This window comes from Fusarium keratoplasticum, chromosome 3 (assembly GCF_025433545.1).
Source record: "Fusarium keratoplasticum isolate Fu6.1 chromosome 3, whole genome shotgun sequence".
NCBI lineage: Eukaryota > Fungi > Ascomycota > Sordariomycetes > Hypocreales > Nectriaceae > Fusarium > Fusarium keratoplasticum.
This window is the reverse complement of record NC_070531.1, coordinates 2,471,491-2,489,138: the sequence shown is the minus strand read 5'-3', so window position 1 is coordinate 2,489,138 and position 17,648 is coordinate 2,471,491. Positions and strand designations below refer to the sequence as shown.

At 54.6% G+C, this 17,648-nt stretch overlaps 3 protein-coding genes and 1 pseudogene across 4 annotated transcripts, besides 1 other annotated feature; 2 read left to right on the top strand and 2 right to left on the bottom strand.

The window, feature by feature from the left end:
* Positions 1–509: 509 nt before the first annotated feature.
* On the top strand, positions 510–2,576 carry NCS57_00412500 (Amidase domain-containing protein; the record flags this gene model as incomplete). The annotated part of the gene is made up of 1 exon (XM_053054096.1): positions 510–2,576. The coding sequence occupies one exon, from the start codon at positions 510–512 to the stop codon at positions 2,574–2,576; it is 2,067 nt and encodes a 688-aa protein (XP_052916256.1).
* Positions 2,577–2,921: 345 nt separating this feature from the next.
* NCS57_00412400 (Superoxide dismutase) lies at positions 2,922–3,811 on the bottom strand (the record flags this gene model as incomplete). Its single annotated transcript, XM_053054095.1, has 3 exons — positions 2,922–3,041; positions 3,101–3,432; positions 3,799–3,811. The coding sequence occupies 3 exons, from the start codon at positions 3,809–3,811 to the stop codon at positions 2,922–2,924; spliced, it is 465 nt and encodes a 154-aa protein (XP_052916255.1).
* A 3,159-nt stretch (positions 3,812–6,970) lies between these two features.
* Positions 6,971–8,850, top strand: NCS57_00412300 (Malate synthase; the record flags this gene model as incomplete). The annotated part of the gene is made up of 3 exons (XM_053054094.1): positions 6,971–7,331; positions 7,525–8,734; positions 8,793–8,850. 3 exons carry the CDS (start codon positions 6,971–6,973, stop codon positions 8,848–8,850), a joined length of 1,629 nt encoding a protein of 542 aa, XP_052916254.1.
* A 1,059-nt stretch (positions 8,851–9,909) lies between these two features.
* Positions 9,910–11,589, bottom strand: NCS57_00412200 (annotated as a pseudogene). The gene has a single exon.
* Positions 9,910–11,589: a sequence feature.
* Positions 11,590–17,648: the final 6,059 nt, after the last annotated feature.

The following is a 17,648-nucleotide window of genomic DNA, read 5'->3' as shown; positions in this document are numbered from 1 at the left end:
TATTACTTCGCTCGTTGGCCTACCTCGGGTTCATGGGCTGGACTGGGTTATTTCTCAACAGTTGATAGTTAGTTAATTCTGCCACGGCTTTAGGGAGCACGAGGTTCTATCTGATAGGGAGGGAAGCATTTAATTGAGCATTGCAGTCTAGTTGGTTGATGCGGCGGGTGTGGTTGACAAGATGCTGTGGGAAGTTCTGTATGAGGAATGTTGAAGCGACACTAAGCTCATGCCATGACATTTAACTTCTGATTGGCCTTTGGCTGCATGCAAGAGGTACTCATGATGCTCACGACACGAACAAGGGCGTGACATTTGTGGATACTCTGTTAGTTATCTCAACCACTTACACCATCTAAACTGGTGTTTGATACCTATATAACTACGAAGGGGCAGACGACCCCCTTAACATTCCATCTCAAATGACATTCTCATGACAATACCAAATACGCACTGACAAATATTGATCCTGATCCATTTTTTTCTTCCACTTGAACCCTTCATCAGCCATGGTCAAGCTCAACCTCGTCGAGGCCTCAATTGAAGAACTGCAAGATGCCCTGCAGTCAGGCTCCTTGACGAGCGTCGACCTAGTCGCGCGGTGCCTCGCACGAATTAGCACCTATGACTGTCGCGGCCTTGCCTTGAACTCTATCCCCATACTTAACAACGACATCTTTGAGGAGGCTGCCCGGTCCGACGACAGGCGTGCTTCAGGCACCCCCATTGGCGCCCTTGAGGGCATCCCCTTTACAGTCAAGGACAGCTACAAGGTCAAAGGCATGACGGCTGCCGCTGGGTCTCCGGCTTTCAAAGACCTCGTCGCCAACGAGGATGCCTTTCTTGTTCAGGTCATCCGGAAGGCGGGCGGCGTTCTAGTCGGCCGCACCAATATGCCGGCTGTAGCATGCGGCGGCATGCAGAGAGGCATCTACGGCCGGGCTGAGAACCCTTATAACCCAGAATATCTAGCCGCAGCTTTTGCCTCGGGATCGTCCAATGGTTCAGCCGTGTCTGTAGCTGCTTCCTTTGCGGCCTTTGGTATGGGCGGTGAGACCGTCTCGTCAGGCAGATCCCCCGCGTCTAACAACGCCCTCGTCGCTTATACGCCGTCGAGAGGGTTCTTATCTATCCGAGGTACATGGCCTCTATATCCGACTTGCGATGTTCCTGTGCCTCACACGAGGACCATGAGGGATCTACTCTGCTTGCTTGATATCATTGCGGCTGTTGATCCCGTGGCTGAGGGCGACTTTTGGCGCGAGCAGACCATGGTCGAGGTGCAGAAGCCCTGGCTGGACAGGCCTAGCAGCTTCAAGGAGATCTCAGCATCCAAGTCTCTGGCTGGCCTCCGAATTGCGGTCCCTGAGATCTTCCTAGGAGGTCCTCCACCAGCAGGGGCACGACCGGTAGACGTGAGCCCGGAAACCATCAAGCTTTGGGAACAAGCTAGAAAGGAGCTCGAAGGCCTAGGGGCCGAGATGGTTCCCGTTGCAGACTTTCCAGCCATGACGGCGTACGAAAACGACCATCTTCTTCCCGAGGGCTGCCCTAGACGCCCTGAGGGGTGGAACGCGATGGAGAGGAGCGCCATGATTTCTCACGCCTGGAATGACTTCTTGAAGGGTTTCAAAAACGATAAGATTTGTGGCCTTTCTTCTGTTGATCCCCTGACTATCTACCCGGATTATCTACGGACAGCGCCAGAGATGAAGTACTTTGAGCACGCCAACGCAATCCAGTATCACAAACTAGTCGAATACGCCAAGAGCACCACCTTCTGGGAGATTCCGGGTCTAACAGAAGCCGTTAAAGCTCTGGAAGGCATGCGCAAATGCCTCCTGGAAGACTGGCTGACAGACCTCGGTTGCGACTGCGTCGTCTTCCCAGCAGCCGGCGACGTAGGGCCCGCGGACGCAGACTCGAGCTTTGAGGGCGCGAGGCTGGCGTGGCGGAACGGGGTCTACTATAGCAATGGCAATCGGGCGATGCGGCACCTCGGGATACCCTCGGTCTCGGTTCCCATGGGTGTCATGTCGGAAAAGGGCGTGCCCATGAACCTCACCTTTGCTGGTCGAGCCTATGACGATGTCAAATTGCTCAAGTGGGCTAATGCCTTCGAGGCTAAGACGAGACATCGTGTCGCTCCTCGACACACACCTGCTCTTGATTCTGATACTGTCATGTTATCGAGTCAGGGGTTGTCTATAGCTGCGCGTCCGGAGTTGAGGATCCCAACTTTGGAGGCCATTCCCAAATCCGACAGCGAGACGCTACAAGTCAAGGTCGCAGGTCTTGTGATTGTTGAGGACGCAACAGCAGTCGATCCTCAGCTGGAGATCACTGTTGACTCTGTTTCGGTGTCTCCCGAGGACATATCCATCAAGCAGCTGTCTGAAGCTGCGGAAGGCCAAGTGAAATACTCCTTCACTGCCCATACCACAACACCAAAGCCGGTTGAAAGAAAAGGGTTGGAGAGGACACATGCCCCGGTGGCTCGTGACAAGACAATGTGTGTGGTGGTGGCCAGGTCGGTTCCAGGAGGACGGCCAACTGGTTGGCTTGGGTTAGTTTGACAGCTATAAATTGCACTTTATCAACGTCAGTTTACGAGTCATAAGGTTGTTGATCAATGGTGCACCTCAACAAGCAACCCCACAAAGAAATCGTTCCACTCCAGCACTATCTTGGGCCCGAACGTACCCCGTGGGGAATCATAGGGCCCTAGACTAGGACAGGCAGGTTCTTCACGTAAACTACGAGGCTCCATAAGATGCTTTTTGAATGGTTGTTGATTCTAGCTCGATTTCATTGCAGCTATGGAAGGGCATATTTCCACCTTCATCCTCTCATCGGGGTGCTTTTTCGCCGTGTATCGATTGCCGCCCTTGATTCAACTAACCCAGTCATTACTTCTATCCTTAGTTGGAGATACCAATGACACCGCAAGCAGGTCGGGGACCAGCGTTGCCAGTCTTGAGGGACTCCTCGTTGCCACCCTTGCCGAGATCGTCGGTGCCGGCGTGGACAACGACGGTTCGCTAACAGCGTGTCAGTTGTGCTCAAGGAAAGGGGAAACAGGGGTATATATATGTCTTACGCCGATGATGCTGTGGGGGCCGATCAGCTTGATCAGGGAGTCGCTGGTAGAGCCCTTGGCGTTGCCCTGGGCATCGGTCTCGATGTTGCCGAGATCGCCAACGTGGCGGGCCTCGTCGGTGGGAGCACCGTGGGTCTTCTGGTGAGGGTTGAAGTGAGGGCCGGCAGAGGTGCAGCCGTTGGTGTTGTCACCAAAGGTGTGGATGTGGAAGCCCCGCTTGGCGTTGGGGTCGTTGCCGGTGATGTCCCAGGTGATGGTGGTAGGGGCAGACTCGGACTCTTGCTCGAAGATGACGGTGCCCGAGACCTTGGAGTCACCACGGATAACGCTGACTGTGAAGTGCCAATGTTAGCGAGTTGCTGATGCAATGTGATGCAAGGCGCGAGATGGATAGGCCAGACAGGTGCCCTCCCTGGCCATGCGGCAAGCCATCAAGGTCCAGAGAGCCCATCAAGGGACTCGCCGAGTCGTCAATCATCCCTTCTGGAAGCCTTCCAGCATCCATAGATAGGGCTGAGCCGAGCCATCAGGGTAGAGGTGCCGTTTCGGGGTGACATTCGTCATCCCGTTGGACGACTTGACTCGACGAGAAAACCCGCTCAAACCAGCTCGAACCCCCTCCTTTGCTCGCAGCCCGCAGCGAGCGATCGATTTCGCGTCTATAAAAGGGGGACCATGTCTTCTTGATGCACACTTACCGGCCTTGACCATTTTGACTGATTTTTTGGTTTTTGATGGGGATTGGGTATCTGGTTTGTTGTTTGTTTGGATGAAGCTGTCCAGGAATGAAGCAGAGAGGGTTCGAGAGGGGCAGGATCAAGTCTTGAAGAGGGGACCTCGGAATGGAATTGCACAAAAGTCCGAGGGCGAACTCTGCTCCCTCCTCGACTCGGCCTTCGCTACTTCTCGCTCAGGGAGGGTTCCAATGTTCCAATGACCGTCCCTCAATGGACTCTGGCCCCTCCAATGCCAGCCAATCCCCCTACGACATGACAGAGCTCCTCGCAAGCTGTTTGGGAGCTCGCGATGCCGAGGTGGGGTAGACAGCAGAGGCAGCCCCGCCTTCGTCACCCATCGTCATTCTTAGGTGCTGACAAATGAATTGCGTCATTGTCAGCGTCTCAGCGCTTACAGCGTAGCACAGAGCCGATCTTCGGAGCTGTTTTTTTTCCATCCAGCGTTACTCTTGAAGGGGTTCAGATATGTAAAGAATTGCCAGAAATCACGGTTGGAAGTATTGGCCATCTCAATTGGAGTCTGTCATGTTGGCTTGTAGCTTGCTACAGTTCATGCTCACACGTGCCTTCGACAAGAGCTCCAGGCAAGCTGTGAGCTTGAGAAGGAGCAGTCTGTGGGGTGCTATTCTATGTTTTCATTGGCCGAAAGCTCCTGCCGTTTCTGTCTGAAACTTTCCAGGTTGAAGGTTCGAATCCCGTCTCGACAAAGGGGATATTTTGTCAAAAGGACGGTAGCAGGGGAGCCAACTTGCATGGCTGTGTCGGGGATGCAACACCATGCGTAACATTGAATGTCACAGGAAGTGTATGAAAACGTCAGCAAGCAAGTGTCACATGCCAAGTGTCGCTTGTGCAATCAAGAGTTTGTCAAACTCATGAACAACTTCACGCATCCGATCTTATATTCAACATCATGATTCCATTACAAGTAAAGCGTCAAGCAACCTTGCTTCTCTCTTGCTTCCTTGTTTGGCTTGCCTTGGACTCTATTCTACGGTATTTCGAATCAATATGTGCTGCAACTACAACATGAGCGCCATGTTGAGCTTCTTAGACATCACGCTTGGTTTTGAGATGGCAAGCATATGGGTAAAGGTGAGAGGTCAGATTCCTTGTGTAATTAACTAGTTCCGAGACTTGCCCAAGTTCCGTTCGGATATAGACGGCCGGCCGGCCTTGAACGGATGGACATGGGCGGATAGTAAAGGCCAGACAGCTCTCAGTAAAGAACTGCGATGTTCATGGTCTGCGGCGATGTCGATGCAAAGGTCGGATCCGAGGCGGCGATACTCCGGGGTCTGTCTTCGGAGGAATCCCCCGAAGGTGGCGGCAATTGAAGCTGCCTCGGCTTCTTGGTTCGGCAGATCGGATGCTCTGCCGGTGCTTGGGTCCGGAGGTACGTACCCTCACCGAGATCTGACCTTGGCTGCCGAAATGTCAAACTTGGGACTTCATGGCCCGCTTGACCAACTGTCTACATCCCATTTAAAGGCAGTGTTCTTGCAGTATGTGTAAAATTCTTTCGATTGCACATGTGGAAAAACAGTTGGAAGTTTGAAATGTGTTGCATCGCCCAGAGAAGAAGCAGCAGAGACAAATATCAAGTACAACAAAGAGGTTCGGAGGAAAAGGCCGAACCCCAACGCGGCTCAGCCGAAGCCGTCGATAAGCATGCGAGAGAGAGCCGCCAATGCTCCCCTAGACGGAAGCAGATGCCACATTGTCAGGAACAGGCAAAGTACGTAACCGGAGCCGAGGTCTGGGTCTGGGGCATCTGAGATGGAGTGTCGAAAGAATCAACCATGATGCAGCGCAGCGCAGACCTTCTCGGCCTTCGTCCGAGCTTGGGCCAGTTGAAACCAGCCAACTTCTTTCCCAGGGTTCTCCCAAGCTGCCTGGGGAACGGGTTTTGGTGTTGGAGAGGCGGGCAATTACCCCAAGTGTACAAGATCTTGGGAAAGGATACATGGTAATACAGGGAGTGGTGTGCTGGGGGTAATGTACCCATCCGCCACATCGAGTACCATGGCACCTTCCCTCTGTGAGGTTTGCTCTGTGTGGCACCTGCAGCTGCGGCACTCGACGCCCCCAGCTGCGGCTTCCCCCCTGTGTGTCCACTAAAAACCCACATGGGAACTGCCCGCAGCGCACATGCTTCTCCCTCTCGCTCAACCTCCGTCATTCGTTCTCCGCAGCTTCTGCTCACCTTGAACCGTTTTAGCGTCAGGCCCTCTCTTTTTCCTTACCTCGATGCTGAGAGCTTTGCTCCATCCACCCGAGCCAGGCCGATGGCTACCGAGCAAAGGCACGGACGATGGCCGTGAGGAATTGGCCACGCCTCTACCATGGACGAAGCGGTTCCAGATGAAGTAGAGGCTTTGTATTGCAATGCTCTGGCAGTTGAGAATGACAAGACAGTTGGCATGGACGGTCATGGACCAGCAAGTCTGTGTAATTGATAAACCGACGTCTCGATCCTATCTACAAGAACCTTCACCTTGACATCCAAGACCGGCCATAGTCAGTCTCGGCCTTGCATGGGCGGCTGATTCCCGCGCACACCCTCCTGGGTCCTGGGGCCGTGCTTGGCTTGACCTCTCGCCGCTCGCTCGTGGGGAAACGTTTTGGGGTTGGATTCCGGATCCCTTCTTGGTTTCCCTTCCCCAGGCCCGACGAGCGCCCGTGACTCGGGGGCGGCCTGCCTTCTCGGTCGTAGTCCGAGGCCCATTTACGCCTTTAGGAATTTGATGTGCGGCAGAGCCAACTGCTACTGCTACGCTTCGCTTCAGTTCAGACTTTCTATATAATAGCCTGGTCCCGAGGAGCCTGTCGTCGCAATTCCTCCTTCTCTTACTTCAGACCTCTTTGACTCCATCACCTCTGGCTGCCCATCACCTTCAGCCAAAGCTTGCATTATACCCCCTTGACACAACGACTACTGCATCTCATCTCGTCTCGTCTTGACAGAGTTTGCCCGGTTACCGACAGAGAATTCCTCCTCCCATTGGCATTTCATAGCCGGAGCCCGCGTCATATCCTGATCGCCGACACGTGAAAGTCTATATATACAAGAGACTTCCACCATCCTCCCACCACCTCATCCTCTCATCAAATACCAATCTCAGCAATCACAATGGCTTCCACCGACTCCATCCTTCAGGGCGTCTCCGTCCTCGGCAAGGTCGACGATGTCCACCGCAAGATCCTCACCCCCGAGGCCCTCGCCTTCCTCGCCCTCCTGCACCGCTCCTTCAACGGCCGACGCAAGGCCCTCCTCGAGCGCCGCAAGGTCCGCCAGGCCGAGCTTGACCGGGGTGTTCTGCCCGACTTCCTCCCCGAGACCAAGCACATCCGTGAGAACCCCACATGGAAGGGAGCTCCCCCGGCCCCGGGTCTGGTCGACCGCCGCGTCGAGATCACCGGCCCCACCGACCGCAAGATGGTCGTCAACGCCTTGAACGCCGACGTCTACACTTACATGGCCGATTTCGAGGGTAAGTTTTAGCTGTCTTTTCATCCTCTGCATCCAATTGGGTTCCATTGGTTCCATTGCGATGTCTCTGCTTATGCCGAGGTTGCAATCTCTCGGGGATTCATCTCCGCCAGAGCGCACCATCATGACTTTGGGAAAATGACATCACATGCAAGCAAATGCATCGGATCCGCTAACATGGGCCCCGTCTCCAGATTCCAGCGCCCCCACATGGGACAACATGATCAACGGCCAGGTCAACCTCTACGATGCCAACCGTCGTCAGGTCGACTTCAAGCAGGGCCCCAAGGAGTACAAGCTCCGCACCGACCGCAAACTCCCTACCCTCATTGTCCGTCCCCGTGGCTGGCATCTCGAGGAGAAGCATCTCACCGTTGATGGCGAGCCCATCTCTGGTTCCCTCTTCGACTTTGGTCTCTACTTCTTCCACAATGCTATCGAGACCCAGCGCCAGGGCTTCGGTCCTTACTTCTACCTCCCCAAGATGGAGAGCCACCTCGAGGCCCGTCTCTGGAACGACGCCTTCAACCTTGCCCAGGACTACATTGGCATCCCCCGCGGCATCATCCGTGGTACCGTCCTGATCGAGACCATCCTTGCTGCCTTTGAGATGGACGAGATCATCTACGAGCTCCGCGACCACAGCTCTGGTCTCAACTGCGGTCGATGGGACTACATCTTCAGCGTCATCAAGAAGTTCCGCAACAACGCCAACTTTGTCCTCCCCGACCGATCCGCCGTCACCATGACTGTCCCCTTCATGGACGCCTACGTCAAGCTCCTCATCCAGACCTGCCACAAGCGTGGTGTCCACGCCATGGGTGGCATGGCTGCTCAGATCCCTATCAAGAACGACCCTGCCGCCAACGACAAGGCCATGGAGGGCGTCCGCGCCGACAAGCTCCGCGAGGTCCGCGCTGGCCACGACGGTACCTGGGTTGCCCACCCTGCTCTCGCCAGCATCGCCACCGAGATCTTCAACAAGCACATGCCTACTCCTAACCAGCACTTTGTGCGACGTGAGGACGTCACCATTGGCCAGAACGATCTGCTCAACATGAACGTTCCCGGCACCATCACCGAGGAGGGTATCAAGAAGAACCTCCACATCGGTCTTGGCTACATGGAGGCCTGGATCCGAGGTGTCGGCTGTGTCCCCATCAACTTCCTCATGGAGGACGCCGCTACCGCCGAGGTCTCCCGAAGCCAGCTTTGGCAATGGGTGAAGCACGGCGTCACCACCGCCGAGGGCAAGCGTGTTGACAAGGCTTACGCCCTGAAGCTGCTCAAGGAGTCTGCCGACCAGCTTGCTGCCGCCGGCCCCAAGGGCAACAAGTACCACCTCGCTGCTCAGTACTTCTCTAGCCAGGTCACTGGCGAGGACTACGCCGACTTCCTCACTACGTAAGTTTATCCCACTCAACAGAATGCCACACAGATCAGATTGCTAACCATGACTCAGTCTCCTGTACAACGAGATCACCCAGGCTGGTCCCCCCAGCCCTGCTTCCAAGCTGTAAATGGATCGGAACATGTGGGAAAAGTATGCCTAAACTGAAATTGGGAGCGTTTCATGATTGTATGTTTGGATAACGACGGCCATTGATGCGTCATGGTCCTGGGTAATGATATCATTTGTTATTATATCACCATAGTTGGGCAGTCGAACTGCAACAAAATGGAGTTTATGCTTTATCAAGTCAATATGTGGATCAAGGAATTGTGTGAACGGGCTATCTACTTGACATCATTCCCCTGCCATGGGATAGAGCTAGTGACATCTAACATCTCTCACACATAGGTCCCTGGTGATTTTACATTATGGCGCCTTCCAGCTATATGTTAGATCTTTGTTGGTATAAAGTGTCGGAACTCAGATCTTGTTGCTGTCTAGATGGTAGACTCTAGCTGAAGGCGAAGTTGCGTAGTTGGTGATGTTGGGTAATACTCAGGCTTCACCGGCAACCTCCAGCCATTATGTAACAATAGCGCATAGTTAGGCAGCACTAATCACCCATCAAGTATAAATAACCCATTGAATTCGAAAGGGAACTCTTAATATCACCGAAGAGCACAGAGCTCCAGAACTTAAGAATGGCGTCCTCCTACCCTAGATCCCAACTCACAACTTATGCTTCATCTGATCAAACCCAGTCACGAATACAGCTCTTACATGTCAGGTTGGAGGAATAATACTACTCTGCAAGACGGTGCCTAGTTCGGTGTTAAGAGAATGCATTGGTCTGTCTGGTGTCCATTGATTGACTCCTTTCAAGGAATCACTCTGGACCATCCAGAAGGGCCCATATTGAATGATGAACTAATGAGGTACGAATAGCCCGAGCAATAAAAGATAGAGAGCCTGAACCTAATCCCGAAGACATAAAAAGAAAACCAACATAGAGGAGCAGTGATCGGCATGAGCAACAAAAGAGAGGCGAGTGTCATTCCAACATCAAGCGTAACGTCCTTACCAATAGACTCCACGGCGCAGCAACAGCCAATGCCAGCACACAGCTGCATCCCCATAACATAGCACTGCAAAGCTATTCATTACTTTACCTTCACTTACTGGACCCTCACCAATAAGAACATCTGAACCGCGCCAACTCTCGCGGCTTCATAACGGCTGCCCAGAAGTCGACGTGCTTCTCGACCAACTCATCACCATACCGGTCTCGCCCAATCTCGCTCATTACCCTTCGGAGATGGCTACCCGGCAACCAGCCCTTGACATCCCAAAAGATCCTCCGTTGGTGGATATTCTCACGGAATGCAGGGTCAAGCTGCCACTGCCGTGAGAACTCGGCTCTGGGAGCAGCGTACGACACGCCCCATGGAGACCGTACAGGCACGCTGCGCCATTGATGGACTTGAAGCGGCACTTGGATTGTCGTCGTGAGGGAGGCAATCCTCAGCGCGGGCACCTGAGCGCATGCTCGTCCAAAGGCCTCAATCAGGGGCACAATGGTCGTTTCGTCCGGCACCCAGCGGAACAGACACATCGAGTCACCCGACCGCCGCTGGTTCTCCGAGTCTGAATACTGAAGTGCTGCTACCATATCTTCTTCTTCACTCTGTCCGTATCCAGGAGGTAACAGAGCATCCGAACCCAAAGTAGCTGGGGCATCGATGTGCTCGGCAGGGGTACGTGCCTTAAAGTACCAACCTCCAGAAGGAGTAGTCATGTCAAACTGAAGATCGAGGCACTCCAGGTTCTGCCAGAAAGGCCCCGGAAGAGGAGCAGTAGGGCTCGGCCAGAAGAGAGACTGGTCAAGGCAACCCGTGATGGTGAGGTTCGTCAAGGCCTTGAGACCGCCCGTGGCCTCACGAATGGCGCCGCACAGAGGGTCGGAGGCCGTGTCTGCGGATGTCAAGTCTGCTGGATGCCACGCATGGTTCCAGAGGAGCTCCTGGCGCATACAGACTTCGAGTGTCCTCAAACCGGCAGCACTGGGCAGGGCATCCCGGATAGAATTGGCAAGTTCATGCCGTTGAGACCGACGCAGAACTGGATAACGTCGTTCCGTATCACTCATGAACCAGCTGCCCTTCTGCAGGTTTGGCAACTTTGCTGCAATGTCGATTGCCGTCTTCGGAGCAAGTGGCCTCTTGGTTGCACGAGTGGTGAAAGCAACAAGGGATGTAACTATAGGAAGCTCTGCAGGTCGAAGAAGAGCAAGATAAGAGTACTGGAATCGGCGGTCTTGAAGGTCACGATGAGCAACGCCATCCTCGTTGCCAGGTTCGACTGGCTCCAGGCTGGTGACACGACCCGGAACTCGAAGTCCGGCATTGAGGTTATGGTCATCAGAGGGCGAGTAGATGGCCTCAATCTCGAGCCGAATGCAGTATGGGTGTTCTTTTCCAGCTACCTCATCGTCCCATGTCTTCAGAATACGGAAGAGATCGCCCAATGCCTTGGTAAAGGCCTCATCGTTGGCTCGCCGGTCCGGCTCACGCTCGAACCGGCCCCGAGCGTCCGTGTCGTAGTTTGGGAGGACGATAGTATAGAAGATGGTGCCGAGGTAGCGGCGGCGGCTGCCCCTGACAATCTTCTCGAAGCCGTCAAGATCGGTGCTTCTCAGACGAAGCTGGCGAAATGTCTGTCTCTCGATAGCCTCCTGCCATGGACGGGAGATGGTTGCCAGGGTATGCCGTCTTGCGGCCGGACCGGACCGGGGCACGGATCTCCAACTCTCAGATAAATCAGCGAACAAAGCTCCAATCTCGTTGTGAATCTCTTGAGGAAGATGATCCATATTTCGACGACGTATTCCAGGTGTTGTAGTGACGGATCTAGTGTGTAAAGGACCAAGTAATGTCTGCGACACATCGGATGATATTTGAGCTTCTCTCTGGAGATCAAGTGTCGGTCTCGCGGGGAAGCGACACGTGACGGTGTTTTCAAGAGCATCATCCTGTCTCCCTGTATGTTGCATGCAGGAGGAGTGGCGAGGTCATGGGCAAGGCGGCTAGATGGAGTTGTTTGGAGCACAACAAGCACACATAGGCCGGGCAGCCGTGATGGCTGCAGCTCTGGTGTAGCAGAATGTTGGCAGCATCCTGGCCAAGGCTGGGAATAGCATCACCACACCTCCTGGGTTATAGCTGGTCTGCGAAGAGCCAGGCATCACAGGTACTGAGTAGGAACGACAGAGTGTACTGTGGATTAGAGACTGAGCAGCAGTGCTGCACGAGGAAAGGCATGTTATGCTGATATCAAGTCAGAACCTACAAAACCATCAGCGGCAATTCATAAAGTGTGACGCATCAATTGAACTGAATCGGCGGGAATTGGGGCAAGGATTCAATCATGGAGGGTGGTACTCATCCATCTAGGCGCGGCATATTTCTCATTCTTGATCGTTGATCAAAGTCCGAACCGGCAAACGACGTCGAGATCTGCTCTTGACTTGACCGGGGCCAGCGATTCGAGCCAGGGGAGGGAGTCGTGTGCCCACCACCGAACCGCTCTTGGTGCCGATTGACATAAGCTTGGGATGCACCGATCGGCAGAATGTCATTTCTTTAGAGCCATTCTAATCGCATTTCGCGCTGTCAGCTCACCACCAGCCACCAAGCCATTCACCCTTCAGAGCACTCGCTAGGCGCAGCAACAGCCGCAGCTTGGTCGATAGCCGCGCACCGATGATCCGGGAAGCGGCAGTTCCCATCGTCACGATGCGGCTTGCCCAGGCTCTTCAGCCTGGTCGTGTTCCAGCAGAAGCTAGCAGGCATGATGCCACCGTTGGCAAACCCGTGATCTTACCTGACCGGTCCGGTGGGCATTCCTGCTGAACAAACAGTGACCGGGAGGGACGAGCAAAGTCCGCAGTCCCCTCCAGGAGCTCAATCGGGCGCCTGGGGAGTGTACTCCGTACTGCGATGCGAGTCTTGATGCTTGTCTGGGAGACCACGGACCATCCATATGCACGTCCCTTGTCAATCATCACACTATCCTGGAGCCTCGTCAAGCAATGCAACAGATGAGACCATCCACCCATCAATCACTCTCTCTTGCTTTGGGCCCCGAGCCCTTGGCCCTCGCCATGGAGTGGCTTGCATCTACCCGCAGCAGCAGTCAGCCCAAGTCAATCTCTTCAAACGCACAAACCAGCCCTGCTTGTTCAATTTCCCATCGCCATGCCATCGATGGATGCTCCCCGTCGCAAAAGCAACCACCTCAGCTACTCCACCCCAGCGCAGCTGCATGTTGGGGGTCCGCACAAGCATGCGCTCGCCTCCATCCAGTAGGTACACGACGCACCCGGGATATGCTTGTTGGCGCAACGCCCCTAGGGCTTAGGTGAAGTGGCCCTCGGCATTTGAGATGCGGACGCCCTGAACTTGGGGATTCCTATTATGCTGTGGGCGCGAGTGGCGCGCCCACTCCCAGTCTCGCAGCATGAGCTTTGTGTCGTTGGCGTTTGGGGCATCCTCCATGGGTTCGGTTAATGGATCTTTGCGTTCACGCACGCACAGTCTGAGGATGCCCACCCTGTGGAGGCGAGAGGACTCGACGACGACTCACCTCACACTTGACGTAACGTAGGGAGAGCCGCAAGGCAAGGCGCGGCTCCCGCGCGGATATCTTAACGACCGCGCCGGGGACGACAACGGCAGCATGGCGACGCTATCGGCGATAGACACGGTGCCAGAAAAAGCAATTCCGCAACTGTCCTATAGGCAGGGAAGTAGAACTTGGGGGGCCAATCATGAGCGGACGCCCTTGGCGTCTCCCTGGCAAGGAGTGTGCATCGTGCGCATCTGGTGGACAGTGTGACACTCCTGGCACCCGCTTTCAATACCGTCAATGTCGCCCTTTCTGGCTGCGAAATTCGTGCACAAAAGCAGGATGCACGTAGTTTGATATTGAGAGCGGTTGGCACACACAAACGTCCTGACATAACGCCCTAGGGACTAACCTAGTGAGAAGGCTTGGACTGAAGACGCCACCAGGAACGATCGGCGCAGGGATGCTCAGTGCAGATCGTCCGCCATTTGGCGGCCGCTTGGTGTTGAAGAAGGCCTTCTCCACCGTAGCAACCAGCCTCATGCTGGTCAGGGATGCCCAATTGTGCCAGTCCTGAGAGCCAGCTTCCTGGGCCGCAGGGCGGCCGACCCCCATCCCACCCAGTCTCTGACCCTGGCAGATACATATGTACGATCGTTTGGGTCTGACAATCCCCCTTCTGCCTCAGAGGTCTCCCCGTCCCTTGACGGAGGTTGTCCCTTTGGGGGCTGACAAGAAGAAAGCAGAAACCGTGCCTAGCGCTACTCTGAGGGCTGAGAAGCCAAGACGCAGATCCACGTGCCGAACGGCTTTTTCCACATCCACTCCATCCATGGCTTAGCGAGGCATCACGCAGCCAGTGTGGCTACCTGCTTTGAACAGAGGATATGCTGCTCTCAGCAGCAACGCGCGACTGCCCATGGTTGTCCATTCTCAATTTGATATTGTCGTGTTTGCGTCTGGGAGGGAAAATGACAACGCATGCAGTCGTTTAAGGATCCGAGGACATGCGCTGCACAAATGTCTCGAAAGACTTCCTTCCACCTTGTGCGGTACGTTCCATCGCCCCTGGTCGTGTGACACTCGCACAGCAGCTCTTTGATTAAGCTGGAGACAGGGCGCATTTCTCCTGGAAGCCGACCTGTACGAACAGCACCCGCTGCGCGAACTCAGCTGAGCCGACGGAAGCGTCACTCATGCTCGGTACCGTCATCAAAACCCAGCTGGCATCCCCCACCAACTCGTTTGTCTCGGCGCGGTAACCAGTTTTCGCGTGTCCCTCCAGACACACAGTGGGTCGCTTAGACGGAGGATTGTTCCAGGAAGCCCATTCTCCCAGTCGTACGCGAAATCCGTGTGGCGCCAAGGGGAGTCGGCGATTTCGAGTCCTTTGTCGTCAAACCCACGATAACCTCGGATATAGTACAATGGAGGATTCTGCATCCGTGCGACATGGGGCAATGGGATCTAGTATGTCCCGTACTACCGGGATGGGCAAGGAATCCGCCGTGGACGGGCAGCTGGGACGACCTTGGTCGAATGGTCTCGATCTTCATCTTGCTCCGCCTTATGGCACGATCCCCGCTTTGTTGATGCTCAAGCCAAGCTGCTAACGAATGGAGCTTGCATAGGCGTGACGTTTGTGCTGAGAGCCTTATCGTGAAAGCACGCCTCCACCAGCGGCAGACGCCATCGGGCTGGCGGCCCACCGGGCTAATTTGGCACACGGATGGCTTGCGGTTAGCTTTGCTCTGGTGCCCCTGGCTCTTGAGGATCTGGTTCTGGCACATGGCAGCGCGTTTCGCATCGACGGGTCAGGATCGCCACAATGGATTGACAGGTGTGAGTGTGGTGCCGTTCGGAGAAGAGGGTGCTGTGGATGCACCATGCTTGGAGGTGTGTAAGCGAGGACCACCCAGCTTGGAAAATCTCGGCCAAACCGCTCAGTTTGGTGTTTAGTCCTGCGGATTCGGGAGCTGGAGGACGTGCCAACCTGCCAAGGTTGCCAGTCATGAATGCTTTCATTGTTGTTGGGTTGGGCAACCGGTCTGGTCGACCTTGGGGTTATTGGCTGGGTAGAGTTACATAGCCAGTCAGCGGAGTCATTAGCTGTCCCACCACGCAGAGCGCTCGGAGGTTGCAAGTTCAGTTGGGCCGGGGTAAATGGCATCTTCCGGCGGTCGGTTGAAACTTGTCTTGGACGATATTGGGTCGTGAACCGCTGGTCCGTTGCACGTTCTCGATGTCGAGCAATTAGAAGTTCGGGCGCCTGGCGTGGGGCGTTCTCGTTCAAAATCGTCGGTGAGTAGACAGGCTATCCTTGAAACCGACGCTTGATCAACTGTGCTCGAGCCAGAGTTTGGAACCGAAGCTATCGATTCTTTTTCGGCTATCATTGTCACTGCTGTGTCATCTGAAGTCCGGCTAGCCGGGTGTGTCATGGCGCCTTGACCCCAGAAAGGGGGGCTCTCCAAGTCTTCTTGGCTTTGATGGTGGCGGCAGCATTCCGCAGCCTCTTGACAGGGGCTGGCCGAGATCCATGCACTCATCTGGGTGTGCTGTGTGGAGATGGAGATGCAACTTGGAGATGGGGATACAGTCGTGGCAGCATGTCTGTCTTAGTCAGCTAATGATGTGAGTTGCCGGTTGGAATTTTTGCAGAGCAACTTCTTGGAAGTGTTGGTGATGTTGCGCAGCAGGCAGGAACCTAGAAACTAGGCATAGGTAGGTCTTCCCCTGGACAGGCATTTAGGCTAGATCAAACTGGAAGGAACCTGGGCCTGACCCAATGCTATGACATCAAGTAGAAGACAGGTAGGTGCGACTGCGACTGCGACTGCGACCGCCTCGCTCGGGCACCAGCCGAGTCCTCGTCTCCTACAACGAGGGGGAACTATCCCTCCATCTTACACAACCAGACAATCTCTAGCGATTAAACCCATGAATGCTTCAACCAACGGCGTCTGTTTCCCCCATGCTGCAGGTGCCCAGCAGATCCCTCTGGGATTCCTGAAAGCGCATGACTTGGGGGTGCTGGCCCAAGGATCAAGGGTTCACATGTTGCTTGCTGACCCAGTTCTCCAACCTCGAACAGCATCATCCATCTCAAGATCCATCATCCTCGTCAACTAACGCCTCCGCCGCCCCATACCCCGCACTACCCTGCAGTCGCTCGTCAATTTGGGTATGCCAAAGCCCAAGGTGGCATCAGCCATCTGGCAGATGATCCCAACGGGGTTGCGCGATGCCAAAAGTTGAATGGTGGCGGAGTTGCTGTCTCGCCTTGGGAAGGAAGCTTTCTCTTAGCAGAGCTCAGTTGACCACCACCAAACAGCCCCCATCGACTTCAACACTCGAACTAGACGAACAGGGACGACAGGCCCAGAGGCTGTTGCCGACTTGTCTGTGCAGCAACACACCATCTCCTGCCCAGAACGACGTCTGGAGCCTCATGGAGAGAGAACGTGACAACACTGGACCTGGGCAGTCAATCTCAATCCACTGCGTCGAACAAGGTTGGCTGGTGATAAGGCAACCAAGAGGCAGGAATGAAAGGACTCGATTGCGATCCGTCCTTCCCAAAGCCAAAATCGAAATACACCTGGAGTCGGTGTATCTGGAGCACTCGGAATTGTCTGTCTATCAATGGAAGATGTGCATCATCGGGCGCTGGGCGGACGACGCTACATGGCTAACAACCCGAAGAGCCCTCCCCTGGCGATCCAACACGCGGTATTGAGCCTCAATAACACGTTCAGGCTTATCGGACGCTCAACAAGGAGCCAACGGCGAAACCGATAGATGGCCATATCATCATGGTCGCAACTGAAGCGAACAAAGGATATCACCGTCTATACATTCCTCCACGGCTGGAATCAGCCTGGAAGGTTATGAGCGTCTACGTTCCGCGATGGGGCCAACTAGCGCAGTATCTGCTATTTGATTCGCAGAAAAACCGAGGAACCAAGGTCCAGAGCCTCATCTCCCGCGCTGGCTAATCAGGAAGCAGCTTAATGTCGAGACAAGACTCCCCGCCTTGCCTGTATTGGGGAATGTTAGACGAGTTTAGCCATGTGACGAAGTTTCACCTCGGACAAAGATGGCCTGCGATGTTGAGCAAGAACATCTACGGCGGCACTCCCGACTGGATCATATCAACTACTAGCAAAATCCGAAGTCGATTGATACCGTTGCGTCGAGTACGTAATCAGCATCTGTTGAGAAATTGCGAGATCCAATTTTAGGCCTCGGTGATTGACAGCTGCACCCACCTGAACATTGTCTCTGGGTCGTGCTGCGTTT